The sequence below is a fragment of the Dendropsophus ebraccatus genome, chromosome 11 (genome assembly GCF_027789765.1).
Source record: "Dendropsophus ebraccatus isolate aDenEbr1 chromosome 11, aDenEbr1.pat, whole genome shotgun sequence".
In the NCBI taxonomy this organism is placed as follows: domain Eukaryota; kingdom Metazoa; phylum Chordata; class Amphibia; order Anura; family Hylidae; genus Dendropsophus; species Dendropsophus ebraccatus.
In genome coordinates, this window is record NC_091464.1 from 72,562,941 (window position 1) to 72,582,067 (window position 19,127).

The 19,127-nt window shown below is 43.6% G+C and overlaps 1 protein-coding gene across 2 annotated transcripts in view; it reads right to left on the minus strand.

Annotated features, from left to right (window-relative positions):
- Nucleotides 1-19,127, minus strand: part of TMPRSS15 (transmembrane serine protease 15) — a 302,887-nt gene that overhangs the window by 173,338 nt on the left and 110,422 nt on the right. For both annotated transcript variants that reach the window (XM_069945651.1, XM_069945652.1), the window contains one exon: nt 14,563-14,671. In XM_069945651.1, the coding sequence (XP_069801752.1) occupies nt 14,563-14,671 (109 nt within the window). The remainder of the gene's footprint in view (nt 1-14,562; nt 14,672-19,127) is intronic.

The following is a 19,127-nucleotide window of genomic DNA, read 5'->3' on the forward strand; positions in this document are numbered from 1 at the left end:
CCCTAACAAAAACTATACAAAAAGACTGGGCTATGGGCTCTTTTATATGGGCAGTCCATGCCCAGTGTAATCGACTACCTAGAAGTTTGGCACCTTTTTAAGGAACCTTTTGCTTGGCTAAGTTTTTATGAGTGGGGCTCCCGGATTGTGGCCAATAATCACCCTATGTAAAGTAGCCTTAAAGGGGCTGTATGGACAAAACAAACATTTTCTCCAGGGCCCCTGCAGCTTCCACACTAGAATTCCCAGTCCTTCAATGGTCTCCAGTTCTGGGCTCTTTGCCGTCCTAACAACACAGTTCCTGACCCCTAAGCCAATTAATGACAGAGTTAGGACATGACTTTGGCCACTCACATCCTATGAGACAGGACGGCACCGAACCCAGAAGAGGAGAAGATGAACAGATGACTAGGAGAGTTGGTGTGACAGCTGAGGGAGACACGAGAAGGTGAGTATATTATGTTTATTACTTGCCCCCCTTCAAAACCCCCAACCATGAAGATTCCCCCCCCCCCAGTTAACCCTGTTAAGACCTTATAAACAGTATAAGTCCAAGAAGACAAAACTATTAGCATTACAACAGAAAGAATTCAAAATGGCCTAAGGGGATTTGACTTTTTTCTTTTTAATGAAAATTTCATGAGGAACAGTAATTGTCAGTGATGTATGTTTTCATGTTTCTTGACTTTATAACAATGTTTTGGGCTACTCCTATCATAATAAGGAAAGATAGACCACATGTAGTGCTGCTGGTAATGATTCCAGTAAAATATAAGATACCACTCTTCCACTGTCCTGTTTGCATTTCCCTTCCCTGTTTGAGTGACAGACATTCAATAATGAGAAAAAAGCTTGACTTTCTTGGGGAACACCTCTCCGGCATTTCTGTTTCATTTGCATAGTAACAATAAGGCTTATACTTTGACATTGACACTAGAGCAACAAATAAGGTATAACCCAAATAATGATGACTATTTCTATATAGCAATGTGACCATTTAGACACTTTGTTTTCCTGCTGACAGGTCTGCTTTAATGGGTCACATTGAATCTTCCATTTGTCCTCTTATTATGACTTTAAGGCAGTATACAGTAGAGTCTATTTTTGTGGTTGGAATATTAAATTGACTATTTACAGGGGAAGGCTAGGTTCTCAAATCTTCTTTTTTCGATAACCACTGTTATTTCATAATAACAGCCATTATTTTACAAAATGACGCTGCAGTGCCACCGCTGGAGAAGTAAAGTATTACAAATTGTCCATTATAATGTCTAGACATGCTCTATCCTCTGTGGCTGAGTAAAAGTTTTTAATGACCCCTTCTTATAATTCTTATAATTACTAAATATGGTACTAAAAAAAATTGTATTTCTCAAAGTTTGCAGATTATTTATTTACAGATTGATACAAGTAGCAAGAAATAAATAATTAAAACCCCTAAATATAACAGCAAATGATAAAATAAATTAATCTGAGGACTTTTTTTCCCTTGCCGAAAAATCCTCTAAATCGATTTCATGCATTGTAATTATATGGGCTGAATCATTAAGCCACAAGATACTTTACAAACTTTGATGAATCAGTCCCATAGCCTCACACTGCATGACTCTGGATCTTTTCTAACATGAAAGAAAATTCACTCTTGAATGAATGTGCCTTGTTTTGTTCTACAAGCTGTTCACATGAGCCGCCTTGTACTTACAACAGTTAAGCATTTAGCATACTCAGTCAATAATTCATTGCAATACAAAATCACATGTCAAAATAAATAAAATTATATCACTGATTCTCTTTGTTATATCATTAGAACAAAGCAAAACATAAGATCTTGCCCTGTGTGCCATTTATTATGTGCAGCGATTGTTATTTAAAGGAAAGCTTCATAACACATGCTATTTCCTACTATTTCCTAAAAATCCCTTTCTTTACCATTTGCTAAGGAACACTATGAATATGTTTATTATGTCAGCTGATAATACAGCAAGTAAGTGACACCCCTGCATCTCCAGACAGTTCTGTAGTCTCTGTTCTGTAAAAGCGATAATGGCACAGTTTAAGGCTATTTTCACACTACGAAAAAGTACGGCCGTTGTTGCCATCAGCATTAACGGCCATACTTTGTGAGGTGTGGACATTGCCTTATCTTCTGTGGGATCCCGGCGGGAGCGTATACACATCGTATACACTCCGGCTTGGATCCCGTACAGGGCCGCAATTAACTGACATGTCAGTTCACACAATGAAGCGAGAGGCTCCGGCCGGTCCCCACGCCGGTCTGATAATGTAAAAAAAAAAAAAAAAAGATGTACTTGGTGGTACATTTACTTTAACACCGTAACCTCTTGAGGACGCATGACGTACCTGTACGTCATGCGCCCGTAAGAGGTGTTCAGAGCGGGGCCGCGCGGCGACCCCGCTCTGAACCACCGCGGTTCCGGGTGCCCCTTGTAGCCCGAGACCGCGGGTATTAGCGGGCACGGTCCGATTGCCGTGGCCGCTAATACAGTAATCAGATGCAGCTGTCAAACATGACAGCTGCATCCGATTACCGAATCCAGCTTCTCCCTGGTGTCTAGTGGAGGAGATCGCTCGTCTGGGAGGGATCTCTGTACCTGCTGCCGGGGGGGCTTCTAGTATATGTGTAAAAATAAATAAATAAAGTATTGTTATAAGTAAAAAGCCCACTCTGCTAATAAAAGTCTGAATCACCCCCCTTTTCCCAGGTTTTAAATAAAAATAAATAAATAAACTTGTTTGCTGTCGCCACATGCGTAATAGCCTGAACTATTAATTAACCCCTTAACAACAAAGGGCGTATAGGTACGCCCTATTGCCGGTAAGGGCGTTCAGAGCGGGGCCGCGCGGCGACCCCGCTCTGAACCGCGGCGGTCCCGGGTGCCGCGTGTAGCCCGGGACCGTAGGTATTAGCGGGCACGGTCCGATCGCCGTGCCCGCTAATACAGTAATCAGATGCAGCTGTCAAACATGACAGCTGCATCCGATTACCGGATCCAGCATCTCCCTGGTGTCTAGTGGCGGAGATCGCTCCTCCGGGATGTTATCCCGGAGAAGCAATCTCCGTTTCTGAAGCCGGCCGGGGACCGCTCCAAGATGGCGCCGTCCCCGACTCGGCACTCGTTTGTTTCCGGCTGCAGCAGCCGAAAGCAAACGAGTGCCGATCTCATGGATCTCTGCAGCATATCTATGCTGCAGAGATCTCAATGAGAGATCAAAGTGTATATACTAGAAGTCCCCAAGGGGGGCTTCTAGTATATGTGTAAAAAAAATAAGAAAAGTGTTGTTGTGAATAAAAAGCCCCCTCCCCTAATAAAAGTCTGAATCACCCCCCTTTTCCCAGGTTATAAATAAAAGTAAATAAATAAATAAATAAACAAACATGTTTGCTATCGCCGCGTGCGTAATTGCCCAAACTATTAATTAATCACATTCCTGATCTCGTACGGTAAACGGCGTAAGCGCAAAAAAATCCCAAAGTGCAAAATTGCGCATTTTTGGTCGCATCAAATCCAGAAAAATTGTAATAAAAAGCGATCAAAAAGTCGTATATGCGCAATCAAGGTACCGATAGAAAGATCACATCATGGCGCAAAAAATGACACCTGACACAGCCCCATAGACCAAAGGATAAAAGCTCTATAAGCCTGGGAATGGAGCGGTTTTAAGTGACGTATATTTGTTGACAATGGTTTGAATTTTTTACAGGCCATCCGATACAATATAAGTTATACATGTTATATATCGTTTTAATTGTAACGACTGAGGAACGTGCTTAACAAGTCAGTTTTACCCCAGGGTGAATGGCGTAAAAACACATTTCCCCCAAATAAACAAAATGCGTTTTTTTTTTCAATTTCACCACACTTTGAATTTTTTTCTGGTTTCGCAGCATACTTTATGCAACAATTCAGCCTGTCATTGCAAAGTACAATTAGTGACGCAAAAAATAAGGGCTCATGTGGGTTTCTAGGTGGAAAAATGCAACTGCTATGGCCTTTTAAACACAAGGAAGAAAAACCGAAAACGCAAAAAACGAAAATTGGCCCTGTCCTTAACCCCTTAGGGACCAAGCCTGTTTGGGCCTTAATGACCAGGCTCATTTTTCAAAATCTGACCTGTCTCACTTTATGCGCTTATAGTTCAGTGATGCTTTAACGTATGCTAGCGATAATGAGCATTTTAACTCTACAGGGGCTGGAGGAAAGTATTCACAATTAGGCCGGAAAAAATGGAAAATAGAAATTTTATAATAATATATTTGTTAAGATTAAAGTATCTCATTTTCATAATAAACAGGAGAGAAAATGCACCCCAAATTTTGTAACACAGGTTCTCCTGAGTACAATGATACCCCATATGTGAGCATAAACCACTGTATGGGCACAGAGGAGGGCTCAGAAGGGAAGGAGCGCCTATTAGCATTTCCAGTTCAGATTTTGCTGAAGAAGTTTCTGAGCGCCAGGTGCATTTGCAGAGCCCCTGTAGTGTCAGCAGAATAGAACCCCCCAAAAGTCACCCCATTTTGGAAAGTACACCTCTCAAAGAATACATATTGGGGTGTGGTGACCATTTTGACCCCAAAGGTATTAGAGGAAAGTATTCAAAAGAAGACAGTAAAAATGAAAAAATTGAATTTTTTCAATAATATGTTTGTTTAGTTTGAAATTTCTCAATTGCACGAGGAACAGGGGAGAAAACTCACCCCAATATATGTAACGCAGGTACTCCTGAGTAGAACGGTACCTGATATGTGGGCATAAACCACTGTGTGGGCACACAGCGGGGCTCAGAAGGGAAGGAGTGCCAATTAGCATTTCCAGGTCAGATTTTTCTGAAGAAGTTTCTGAGCGCCAGGTGCGTTTGCAGAGCCCCCTGTAGTGTCAGCAGAATAGAACCCCCCCAAAAGTCACCCCATTTTGGAAAGTACACCCAGGGCCGGCCTTAGGGTAAATGGCGCCCTGTGCAAAACCTTTTTTCGGCGCCCCCCCCCCCTTAATGTAACATAAAGCTCCTTCAGCCTCCTCCCCCCCCCCCCCCCGCCATTCACACAACTACCACCCCCAGCCCCCCAAGCAACTAACATAACTGTAACGATAATTATGACACGCCCCTTTAAACAAGCCACACCCTTTTTTGCAAGCCACATCCACTTAACCATGCCAAAAAGGAACTTACTGAGCATCAACACAAGGCCGTGCTATTTAGTCTATAGCCATTATTACTATTTGTTATTATTAGGGGGTCTCAGCAGAAACCTGGATGAATATATACACAGGTATACAGCTATGCTCACACTACAGGAGTGTATATACAGGTATACATCCACTACAGGACATGTATATACAGGTATACAGCCACTACAGGACGTGATACAGTTATGCAGTACATAACTGTATACCTCTACATACAAGTCCTGTAGTGTGTACATAGCTGTATAAGTACACACGGATAATAATCACTACTAATGAATATATGCACTGTATAATACGCAATAGGAGGAAGAGTTGGGTGCAAAAATTGCATGGACAGACAAAAAAACACATCAAAAACGTAACCGGGTCTGAACAGTACCCAAACAGACTTTTATGTGTTGACATAACATATATAGTGTAACATATAAGAAGAGGACAATTTGGGTACCAAAAACATGCTACAAGGTCTGAAGAGTGCCCAAATAGACTCTCCTGTGTAAAAAACTGGTGGCACAAAGTGCAAAGGTGATGGCTGTGCAATAAAGTGTTTGGTGTTTTTAAATTATATAATAAAAGGTAATTTTTAAGTGACTATTGGAACATTCAGTAATGATCTATATATATATATATATATATATATATATATATATAGAGAGAGAGAGAGAGAGAGAGAGAGAGAAACTCTCATCTCAACAAAGCTAAGTGCTTGGCTTGCTCAGCACTCTGCTCATCAAGCCGTTTGCCTGTCAGCGCTGCTCTGCTCCCGGCCACCCCTCCCAGGAAAAGCTGGATCCAATCCTGGGAAAATTCTCTTAGTTTTTCAGGATTGGATCCAGCTTTTCCCTGGCACCCAGGGTGAAGCAACGGGGAGTGGAGCAGCGCTGAAAGGCAATTGGCTTGATGAACAGAGCGCTGCGCCAGCGATTCACTCATCTCTAATAAATATATACACACAGTATATATATACACACACACAGTATATACACATACACACAGTATATATACACATACACACAGTATATACACATACACACAGTATACACACAGTATATACACATACACAGTATATATACACATACACACAGTATATACACATACACACAGTATATACACATACACACAGTATACACACATACATACAGTATATATACACATACACACAGTATATACACATACACACACTATATACACGATGTGTGTAGAGGCCAGGCTTGTATATAAGGCCCCAGGCCTCCCCATCCCCCTGTTGCTGGGCCTCTCCCCTCCATCCATCCAGGCACAGCTCTGCTCCTCTATGAGAGGAAGCTCACATCACACACATCATGGCTGCCCTCCATCCCAGTGATGTCCACACACACATCATACATAACACTGTCCCCAGCATCCTCCTCAGGGGGTAAGGGGAGCACTGCTGCATCACATTCAGGAGGCTGGGAAAGCTGGATGACCGGCAGGCGTGGTCAGCAGACCCAAGAGAAAACATAGTATAGTAATTACTAGATGGATTTCATATTTCCTACTCATATCTCAGCATTCCTGCAGAAGCCTGTATCTCAGCTTCCTCATTCCTGCAGCAGCCTGTATCTCAGCTTCCTCAGGCCTGCAGCAGCCTGTATCTCAGCTTCCTCATTCCTGCAGCAGCCTGTATCTCAGCTTCCTCAGGCCTGCAGCAGCCTGTATCTCAGCTTCCTCAGGCCTGCAGCAGCCTGTATCTCAGCTTCCTCAGGCCTGCAGCAGCCTGTATCTCAGCTTCCTCATGCCTGCAGCAGCCTGTATCTCAGCCTCCTCATTCCTGCAGCAGCCTGTATCTCAGCCTCCTCATTCCTGCAGCAGCCTGTATCTCAGCCTCCTCATGCCTGCAGCAGCCTGTATCTCAGCTTCCTCAGGCCTGCAGCAGCCTGTATCTCAGCTTCCTCATGCCTGCAGCAGCCTGTACCTCAGCCTCCTCATGCCTGCAGCAGCCTGTATCTTAGCTTCCTCAGGCCTGCAGCAGCCTGTATCTCAGCTTCCTCATGCCTGCAGCAGCCTGTATCTCAGCTTCCTCATCCCTGCAGCAGCCTGTATCTCAGCTTCCTCATGCCTGCAGCAGCCTGTATCTCAGCTTCCTAATGCCTGCAGCAGCCTGTATCTCAGCTTCCTAATGCCTGCAGCAGCCTGTATCTTAGCTTCCTCAGGCCTGCAGCAGCCTGTATCTTAGCTTCCTCATGCTGCAGCAGCCTGTATCTCAGCTTACTCATTCCTGCAGCAGCCTGTATCTCAGCTTCTTCATGCCTGCATCAGCCTGTATCTCAGCTTCCTCATGCTGCAGCAGCCTGTATCTCAGCTTCATCATGCCTGCAGCAGCCTGTATCTTAGCTTCCTCAGGCCTGCAGCAGCCTGTATCTTAGCTTCCTCATGCTGCAGCAGCCGGTATCTTAGCTTCCTCATGCCTGCAGCAGCCTGTATCTCAGCTTCCTCATTCCTGCAGCAGCCTGTATCTCAGCTTCCTCATGCCTGCAGCAGCCTGTATCTCAGCTTCCTCATGCCTGCAGCAGCCTGTATCTCAGCTTCCTCATGCATGCAGCAGCCTGTATCTCAGCTTCCTCATGCCTGCAGCAGCCTGTATCTTAGCTTCCTCATGCCTGCAGCAGCCTGTATCTTAGCTTCCTCATGCCTGCAGCAGCCTGTATCTCAGCTTCCTCAGGCCTGCAGCAGCCTGTATCTCAGCTTCCTCATGCCTGCAGCAGCCTGTATCTCAGCTTCCTCATGCAGCAGCCTGTATATCAGCTTCCTCATTCCTGCAGCAGCCTGTATCTTAGCTTCCTCATGCCTGCAGCAGCCTGTATCTCAGCTTCCTCATGCAGCAGCCTGTATCTCAGCTTCCTCATGCCTGCAGCAGCCTGTATCTCAGCTTCCTCATGCCTGCAGCCCTACCAGGGTGAGCTCCATCTCCTCCCTCCAGAACATGACTGTAAGAGCGCCCCCATTACCGGCCCGAGGCTCCTCCCCCACTGCGGATGGTGTACCTGGTGCTGAGCTGTGCAGTGCTGGGCACAGTAGTCCGTTGTTAGGAGCCCAGGCTGTGTGTATGGAGCGCTGATCCCCTCCTCCTGCCTCCTCACAGGAGGATGAGAGAGACATGGTGCCGCCCCCGGCCTGCCACACACTGCCCCCCTGTGGTGGAGGACACTCACTGCAGCTTCTGACACAGAGACCCGAGGCTGGGAGCTGTGCAGTGCAGCTCTCTGCCGGAGCACCCCCTAGCTGGCCGGGAGTGAGGCGCCCTGTGCAAGCGCACAGGTCGCACACCCCAAAGGCCGGCCCTGAGTACACCCCTCAAAGAATTCATCTTGGTGTGTGGTGACCATTTTGACCCCACAGGTATTAGAGGAAAGTATTCAAAAGAAGACAGTAAAAATGAAAAAAATTAATTTTTCCAATAATATGTTTGTTTAGTTTGAAATTTCTCAATTTCATGAGGAACAGGGGAGAAAACTCACCCCAATATATGTAACGCAGGTACTCCTGAGTAGAACGGTACCCCATATGTGGGCATAAACCACTGTGTGGGCACACAGCGGGCCTCAGAAGGAAGGGAGCGCCAATTGGCATTTTCAGTGCATGATTTTTCTAAAGAAGTTTCTGAGAACCAGGTGTGTTTTCAGTGCCCCTGTAATGTCTACAGAATAGAACACCCCCCAAAAGTCACCCCATTTTGAAAAGTACACCCCTCAAGGAATTCATCTTGGGGTGTGGTGAGCATTTTGACCCCACAGGTATTGGAGGAAAGTATTCAAAACTAGACCATAAAAATGAAAAAATTTGAATTTTTCCAATAACATGTTTGTTTGGTTTGAAATTTCTCAATTTCACTAGAAACAGGGAAGAAAAAGCACCCCAAAATTTGTAACGGAGGTTCTCCTGAGTACAATGGTACCCAATATGTGGGCATAAACCACTCTAAGGGCACACAGCAGGGCTCAGAAGAAAAGGAGTGTCATTTTAGTTACAGGCAATATGTGGGTGTTTACTGGTTATCTGGGGTGGTAATGGACTATATCGGGGTGTTTACTGGCTATCTGAGGTGGCAACAGGCAATCTGGTGGGGTTATGGGCAATATGGGGTGGTTACGAGCAGTCTGTGCCAATCTGGGGTGGTTATGGTCAATCTGGGTTGTAACGGGCAATCTGGGGTGGTTACGGGTAATCTGGGGGTGTTTACTGGCTGTATGGGGTGGTTATGGGGTGTTTACTGGCTATATGGGATGGTTATGGGCAATCTTGGGGTGTTTACTGTTTATCTAGGGGTGGTTATTGGCTATCTGGGGTGGTGATGGGCAATCTGGGGGTGTTCACTGGCTATCTGGGGTGGTGACGGGCAATCTGGTGGTGTTCACTGACTATCTGGGGTTGCAACGGCAATCTGGGGTGGTGACGGGAAATCTGGGGTATTGATGGGCAATCTGGGCTGGTTGCGAGCAATCTGTGGTGGTTGCGAGCAATCTGGGGTGGTTACAGGCAATTTGGGCAAGTTACAGGCAGTCTGTGGCAATCTGTGGTGGTTACAGGCTGTCTGGAATGTTTATGGGCTATCTGGGGGGGGGGATACAGCCAATCTCGGGAGATTACGGGCAATCTGGGGTAGTGACAGGCAGTCTGGGGTGGCGTCGGGCAGTCTGGGGTGGTGTCGGGCTGTCTGGGGTGGTTATGGGCTGCCTGGGATGGTTATGGGCTGTCTGGGATGGTTATGGGCTATCTGGGGTGGATACGGGCAATCTGGGGTGGATACGGGCAATCTGGGGAGATTACGGACAATCTGAGGAGATTACAGGCAATCTAGGGTGGTTACAGGCAATCTGGGCTGCTTACGGGCAATCTGGGCTGGTGATGGGCAATCTGGGGTGGTTACAGGTAATCCAGGGTGGTTACAGGCAATCCAGGGTGGTTACGGGTAATCCAGGGCACTTGACTTTGGTGACAGGCTTAAAAAAGTGCTGGCACCATTTGGAACAAGCGATCAGTAGTATATAGTATATACCGCTGATCACTTGTACTGGGACCACACCGGATGGTCACCGATCATTGCCCCATGCTCTCTGCCACCTCCGGTGGTGGAGAGAATGAAGCTTTGATCATTTTTAGGAATCCATCACTGTGAACAGAGTCTGTTCACAGAGATGGCGGCGGCCATCTTGGATCAGATGGCCGCTCTGGGAGGGGAGGGTCAGTGACCAGGTCACTAGGGTTAATTCTGGGGACAGGGGGGGACTCATCTCCTCTCACTGTGGATTCACGGTGAGAAGAGATGAAAGTGTTCAGCTGTGCTGGCAATGTCTGTTACCGGTGGCCGCCGTTATACTGGTAATAACGGCGATCGCCGGTGAGCTGACTTGCCGGGACTGACCCCACACTCTGCCCCAACCCCTCAGCTACCTCCGGTAGCTGAGAGGAGGCGGCTGCGGGCATTACCGGCGCCGCTGCACTATTCTGCACCATCGCCATAAAGAGCTGATGGCAGCAGAATAGAGCCCATTAATGATCGCCGTAAAAATACGTAGCGGCAGTCACTAATAACATAATACATGTATTCTCTGGGTCACTACGGTTACGGCGATACCACATTTGTATAGGTTTTTTTAACTATTATCACTTTGGCGCAATAGAAACTATCTTCCTAGCAAAAACAAGCATTGCAAGATCCATAGTGTTCTCATCTTTTGCGCGACAGAGCTGGTTTGGGGCTTATTTTTTGCGGGAAAATCTGTAGTTTCTATTGATACCAAGTTTTATATGTATATGACTTTTTGATCTCTTTTATGACGTATTTTCTAAAGTGGATTGATAAAATACAGCTATTCTGGTACTGTTTTTTTTTTTTTTTTTTACAGCGTGTGTCGTGCGATATAATTATTGATATAGTTTTATAGATTGGGTCGTTACGGACGTGACGATAGCAAATATGTATATGTATAGGATTTGTGTTTTTGATCACTTTTATGTCACGTTTTATTGGGTATAGGGAATGTAATGCATCTTTATTATTGGGGGGGCTGGGGGGGCTGTGTTGTGTTTGGTGCCCACTTTTTTCACTTTTACACTAGTGTACATTACTGTACACTAGTGTAAAATACTTTGATCACTGATACAATACATTGCAGTACCTGATGTACTGCAATGTATTGTATCATGCCTCATGCTGACAGGCAATAGCCACAGCCACCCCTGTCAGCATAAGGCATCTCCATGGTGACCCCGGGGACCTTCATTGGGACCCCGGGATCACCATGGAGACATCGGGACCCCGGACGGCGCCGCGGGACATCGCGATCGCGTAAGTGACCCACGGCGCCGTCCGGGATCCACCGGGACTCGTTAGATGCCCCTGTCATGGTTTGACAGTGGCATTTAAGGGGTTAAACTGCCCGGAGCGGAGAATCCTCCACTCCGGGTAGTTACAGGAGAGTGTCAGCGGTCACACTGACCGCTGATCACCTGTCCTGCAGCCGCCGCTGGGCGGTAATTTATTCTGATGCGCCCGCCGTTAAAAGGCGTACGCATCGGAATAAAGCCCATTAGTGGCCGCCGTGAAAAGGCAGCATGGCGGTCACTAAGGGGTTAAAGGGTTAAAGTGTCACTGTTGTTAAAATTTTTATTGCAGAAATCAATAGTCCAGGCGAATTTGAGAAACTTTGTAATTGGGTTTATTAGCCGAAAAATGAATCTTTATCATGAAAAAGCAGTTTGAAGCTCTCCCCCCTGTCTTCATGGTTTTCCTATGGAGAGAGAAAGTAAAAGCAGCAAAACAGGACAACAAAGAGTTAATTTACATTCACATCGTGCTCTCTTTTCTGACAGTCACCAGGACCTCTCTGACCACTAATTATGGCTCTGAATAGCTCCCCCGCTGAGTAATCCTTTGTTCTCGGCTCTCAGCTGCTCGCTAATCTCCCTTCTTCCCCCTTCCCCCTCCCCTCTTCATAGACCAGATAGATCCGACTGAAGAAAAAACAGTCCAGATTTCCTGATTCTGAGGAGTGGATGGCAGAAAGGAGAGGAGGGGGGACCTGGGAAAATGCTTTTTACATGCAGATAATGGCATATTTGGCTAATAAACCCAATTACAAAGTTTCTTAAAATCGCCTGGTCTATTGATTTCTGAAAAAATTTTTTGATCGACAGTGACTCTTTAAGGTCAAAGCCAATTTTCGTTTTTTGCGCTTTTGCTTTTTTCACTTTTATGTTTAAAAAGCCATAGCACTTTTTTTCACCTAGAGACCCACATGAGCCGTTATTTTTTTGCAACACCAATTGTACTTTGCAATGATAGACTTTATTTTCCTATAATGCTGCGAAACCGGGAAAAAATCATTTGCACTGTCAATTTAAAAAAAAAAAGGAATTTGTTTTCATTTCAGAGAGTTTTGTGTTTACGCCGCTCACCCTGGGGTAAAACTGACTTCTTATGCATGTTCCTCAAGTCGTTACAATTACAACGATATGTAACATGTATAACTTTTATATTATCTGATGGCTTATAAAAAATTCAAACCATTGTTAACAAATATATGTTCCTTAAAATCGCTATATTCCCAGGCTTATAGCGCTTTTATCCTTTGGTCTATGGGCTGTGAGGTGTCATTTTTTTGCGCCATAATGTGTTCTTTCTATAGGTACCTTGATTGTGCACATGCAACTTTTTGATCGCTTTTAATTAAATTTTTTCTGGATTTGATGCGACCAAAAATGCACAATTTTGCACTCTGGAATTATTTGGCGCTGACGCCATTTACCGTGCAAGATCAGGAATGTGATAAATTTTTTGGGCGATTATGAGCGGCGATACCAAATATGTTTATTTATTTATATTTATAAAATGGGAAAAGGGGGGTGATTTGGACTTTTATTAGGGAAGGGGATTTTTTATTAATAAAAAAAACATTTTTACTTTTTTTTTACATAAACTAGAAGTCCCCCTGGGGGACTTGTATATACACAGCACTGATCTCTCATAGAGATCAATGCTGTGTATATACACAGCATAGATCGATTAGATCGGTCATAGATTGCTTTGGCCTGCTGCAGGCCATAGCAATCTATTGCCGAGCGGGATCAGCATCATTGCGACGTTGAGGCCCAGTACGGGATCACAGCCGGGAGCGGCGCCGTTCAGAGCGGGGTCCCGGCGGGACCCCTCTCTGAACCCCCCGCGGCACCATGACGTGTCAGATACGTCATGGGCCGCTAAGGGGTTAAAGTGACACTGTCACCTCCTTTTTGCATTATTACTTCTCGACATAGGTGTAAAGGGTAAATGTTGCAGTTTTCATACCTTATTTTATATCATACATCATGCATGGAGAGGCGGGGCTACAATGGTAAAATAAGGTATGAAAACTGCAACATTTATACTTTACACCTGTGTAGAGAAGTCATAATGCAAAATGTGTCACTTTAAGTTATGATAGTTATCTTCTGACTTTTATATCAGGATGTAATGTAAATTCAGACCCCATACCTAAAAGAAGGTAGACTGCAGCGGGAAAATTGTTACTGCCTTTGCCTATCATTGGTGGATTCTGGTAGCGACAGTGGTAATTTTGGTCACTTACTCTTAAAGAAGCAGTTCAGGTTTTTTTTTTTTCGGCTCCCCGGGTAGCCGCTGTCATGTATACTTACAGAAGATGATCGGTGTCCCGTTCCCGTCGGTCAGTTCCCGTCCCGCGGTGCCGTTCAAATCGGGCGCGCTCACTTCCGCCGGCTGCTGCGAGTCCTCTTCTGTGACCAGTGATTATACGCCGGAAGCCACTCGCTTCCATGCATTTGCTATGGAAGCGCGTGACTTCCGGCGTTCAAATTACAAGGCCCGAGAAGAGGAGTCACGGCGCCGGCGGAAGTGAGCACGCCCGATTTGAACGGCACCGCGGGACGGGAACTGACCGACGGGAACGGGACAACGATCATCTTCTGTAAGTATACATGACAGCGGCTACCCGGGGGGCAGAAAAAAAAAACTGAACTGCTTCTTTAAATCTTTGGCAGTATAACTTAACTGACAGGTTCTCTTTAAGGCTATGTTTATAGATGGTAGAATTTAAAGCAAAATACAGCAATAATTTTGATTAAAAAAAAATGTGTGAACTTTTTTGAAAAAGCAGGTCATCAATAATGAGCATGTTCATTATATTGACGGCCTTAAATAATTACGGACATTATTTTGTACTGTGCACTGCCGGACAATTTCCCATTGACTTTAAAATGTTTCTCAAAATTGCTTTATTGTATGTAGCTTTTATTTGGGGGCAGCTTGATCCCATTTTTAAACATATGCTGTTTTGCTACATGTTTTTGTGAATACAATACCCTGTGCACATACCTTATTATCCAGCGACAAGACAGGTTTGGCTCATATGGGTGAGGATAATTTTTAGAATGAAATGTCCCAGAATCCCCTGTTAATAAAAATTGTCCATCACATGGAGATGCTGAAATAAATGAATAAATAAATAATAATAATAATAATAATAATAATAATAATAATAATAATAATAAATAATAAATAATAATAATAATAGTACTTTAAAGTCAGGTGCCACTTGATATATATGAAGTTCTATGCTAAAAAAGTAGGTGTCTGTACTTTTTAACATTATTATGTTTTAATTGTATTTTACAATACAGAAAGAAAACCACTCATATGATAAAGAATAGGTAATGGAGGGGGGATACAAATTTTTAGAAAAACACTATTTTGTGGAAAAAAAAGTGACCTATGGTGATCTATGTAATGTTTAGCAAGAGGGCATGAGGTTGGGGACCTCACAGTAAATCCAGCACAGCAAGCACAGACAAAATGTAACAATCAACCATTGTCCTACAATCAACCAGTGACCTATTGTCAGTAGTCGGCCGGCATGCTTGGCTCCCGGCACTGCTGGAGCGTGCATCCAGCCTCCTGAAAGCACTGACGACTTTCCTGACTGGTTGCTGTGGGCGCGTTAAAGGCATCCTTAGTTCTTGCCGGGAGCTCACTGCCTCCCCCCACACCCCCCGAATGACTCAGGTGCTCTGCATTGTTGTCAGCCACCAGTCAGCTCTGTGACAGGGCTAGAGTCTCGGCCCGAATCACATTCTCCCCAGCCTCCATAAGACTACTACCCCCATCATGCCTCCTTGCCTGTGCTAGAGCCTCCTACAGTGTGACTAAGCTAGCATTGTATACTGACTAAGTTAACCCTGGTGTCTGATTATTGACTTTCCAAGTTCTCCCTTTCCCTCCTGACTTTGTACCGCAACAATCGTTTGTTACTGACCCGGCTAATGGACTCTCCTTTTATTGTGTTTGTATTGTCTTGTCTTTGTGTTTCACTTATTCAGCATAGCGACCAGTCTTCAAGTTGGAGACAGCCTTTAAGGAGCTGACAACTCTAAAAGGTAGGAACTCCAAAAGGGGAGGGTGCCAGCATCTGGGCTTTACCCTGTCCTATGTCTCAACATCCCAGCCTGACACATACAGTATATATTGTACGAAATATTTGATTTACAATTAATTGTTAATTAATTAATTTATTATTATTTTTTTTTTGTATTTTTCAATATGGTCAATTTTTAAAAGGCTTTATATGATATTATTTATATTTTTAGCATCTCTTTGTAAATGATGCTAAGATTTGCCATAGTTTCCCTTTGCCGGATGGATCTAAAAACATTGACTGCACTATTTTTCTGTCTTGCTAGTTAACCATCCTTGGGCAATTCCAGTAGGTCAGAAACCAAGTCCCATTTAAAGTCTGTAGAAAACCAAAGGGACTGTCTTGTGCAACATATTCAGCTACTTAGCCAAGCATTAGCAGAAGAAAACTGGTGGGTTGGAGGATGATGAAGATAAGACCTGCATGTTGGAAAACAGAAGTAAATTGGGACATGTTTTGGGCTCCAACAACTAATATAGGGAGCTGTAGAGCCCCCAAAACAACTGTCTGCTAAATGGAGATGTAGAGCCTCCAAAATGCATCACAATAGACTTCTGTTATCTCGCATACAAGTCTCTTTCATCCCCCATCTTAAAAATTGACCTCCAGAGGAATCCCCTACTTTCAACCCCCAAAGTTTCTTCTGCTAATCCTTGGTTATATTGTTCTCCGAGATTGGGCAAATTGCATGGTGGTGAGCTGCAATTCCCCACATTTTGTGCTGATATAAGCATCATGCCTTCAGAATGACCATAAGTGTGCATTTCATTGATTTAACTACCAGCATTCCTCATCTTGTCAGAATTATCCAATCAGGAGCTGGGGAGTGGATCACGCTGCTGCCATGCTCTCTCCCCAACTATATCTCCTGGTCAAAGTGGGTCTCAGCAGTGAGACTCTCTGTGATCAATAACTTTTGACGTGTCTCATGACATGTCAAAAGTTATTTCTCATGTCAGGGTCTCTTTAAAGCGACTCTGTACCCACAATCTGTCCCCCCCAAACCACTTGTACCTTCAGATAGCTGCTTTTAGTCCAAGATCTGTCCTGGGGTCGGCAGGGGATGCAGTTATTGTCCTAAAAACAACTTTTAATCCTGCAGCGCTGTGTCTAACGGCCGGGGCTTACATTTGTATATGCATTAGGCTGGCACAACCTCTCCGTCCTTCCTCCCCACCCTCCCCATCATTAGGAATGCTCCAGGCAGATTGCTTTCTATTCCCCACTTGTGTGTATAATGAAGATGGGCTGGATCGTTAATACACCTGTGCAAAGCTCAAACAGCAGTAAATGTTCCTGGATCATTCCTAATGATGAGGAGGGTGGGGAGGAGAGGAGAGGTGGTGCCAGCCTAATGCATATACAAATGTAAGCCCCGGCCGTTAGACACAGCACTGCAGGATTAAAAGTTGTTTTTAGGGCAATAACTGCATCCCCTGCCGAACGGACCCCAGGACAGATCTTGGATTAAAAGCAGCTATCCAAAGGTACAAGTGGTTTGGGGGGACAGATTGTGGGTACAGAGTCGCTTTAAGGATTTCATTGATAAATTTGTAGTAGAATCTAACATACCTCTCTACAAGATTTAGAAAACATGAAAGTCTGAACACTCAGACCCGACCAATCAAACTTTTTTATATGTCTCTGGTACATTTTAAAAGTTGTTCTAATGACTGAGACACTTTGAATCAAACTTTGTCACATCCTAGAAGACCTGTAATTACTACTTGTAAACTAAAAAAAAGAGAAATTAATCCGGACAAGTGGGTTTTTAAGAACAGATAATACTTTTGGAAGCACAATCATTTTGATTAAACTGACTGTAGCTATAAAAGAAGGATTACATTTTTCTCCAGAGTTCTGTTTTAATTCTAATCATGGACAGTGTGGGCTGGAGATTTAGATTTACATAATCAGTAGGATTCTGACTGATGTTAATACCTACTGTAGATAGGTAAACTGAGGCTACACTGGAACCAGCATTCCCAACCCTGGTTCAAGTTTGGACATTGTAAACAGAATATATTTGGTCAAAATAATCAGTAAAAATTTGTCAATACTGTATTTCTAATCAATAATTAATTTTGTGTGATTAATTGAAGAACATATCATTAACAAAAAGTGAACGTTTTTTTGTTCCATATTTAAATCTTAGGTCTTAAAGACCTAGTAGTTCAGCAAAAAAAAAAACAAAAAAACTTTCAAATCAACTAGTGCCAAAAAGTTATTTATAATTTACTTCTATTAAAAAAAAAAAAAAAAAACCTTCATCTTACAGTACTTATCAACTGCTGTATGTTCTGCAGTAAGTAGTGTATTATTTCCAGTCTTACACAGTGCTCTCTGCTAACACCTCTCATGGTAAATGAATGAGTTACAGTGACATAGTAACATAGTAAACAAGGCTGAAAGAAGGTAAGAGTCCATCAGGTTCAACCTAGGGAAACCAGTTTGTGAAAGAAACTGTCCGAAGCAGTAGCAAATCCCCATATAAAACCCGTCCTGCTCTCCACACTGGAAAGAATACCACTTCATGCAGGACATACAGCAACTGATAAGTAATGGAAGACTTGATTTTTTTTAATAGAAGCAAATTATAAATATGTATAACTTCCTGACACCAGATGATTTGAAAGATTTTTTTTTTTTGCTGAGTTACCCGTTAGCTCTACAGATACATGTCATTAGTCAATTGAAAGACACATCAAATATTGGTGGTAAGAATGGGAACCTGTGAAGCATTCCTTCCTTTAGAGAAAATGGGACAGAAAAGGGACACTTGTGTGTGGTCTGTAACCAATTAATAAATATCTTTTCAAAATTAGAGTCTCAGATATTGACCACATGCACTGCAAGGCTGTATTCACACTAAGTACATTTCAGTCAGTATTGCAACCAAAACCAGGAGTGGATTAAAAACACAGAAAGGATCTGTTCACACAATGGTGAAATTGAGTGGATGGCCGCCATATAACAGTAAATAACGGCCATTATTTCAATACAACAGCCGTTGTTCTAAAATAACAGCAAATATTTGCCATTAAATGGCGGCTATCCACTCAATTTCAACATTGTGTGAACAGATCCTTTCTGTGTTTTTAATCCACTCCTGGTTTTGGTTGCAATACTGACTGAAATATACTGACTGAAATATACATATACTGACTAAAATATACGTAGTGTGAACCCAGCCCAACTGTGCATCTTTGAGTAACAGTAACGCTCCACCCAAACTTTTTATGAGCTGGTGATGACCAAACAGTTTTTTTAAGGGGTTATTAAGTATTTTTTAAAAAAAATTCTGATTTCTTCTTAAAACAGCACCACACCTGCCATTGTCTGTGATATTACAACATCACGGAAGGAACTAAGTATCCATACAGCATCCAAACTGAAGACAAGATTAGCATTGTTTCTGGAAGAAATCAGGTGTATAGTATTTTTTCGAATCTTGGATAACCCTATTAGA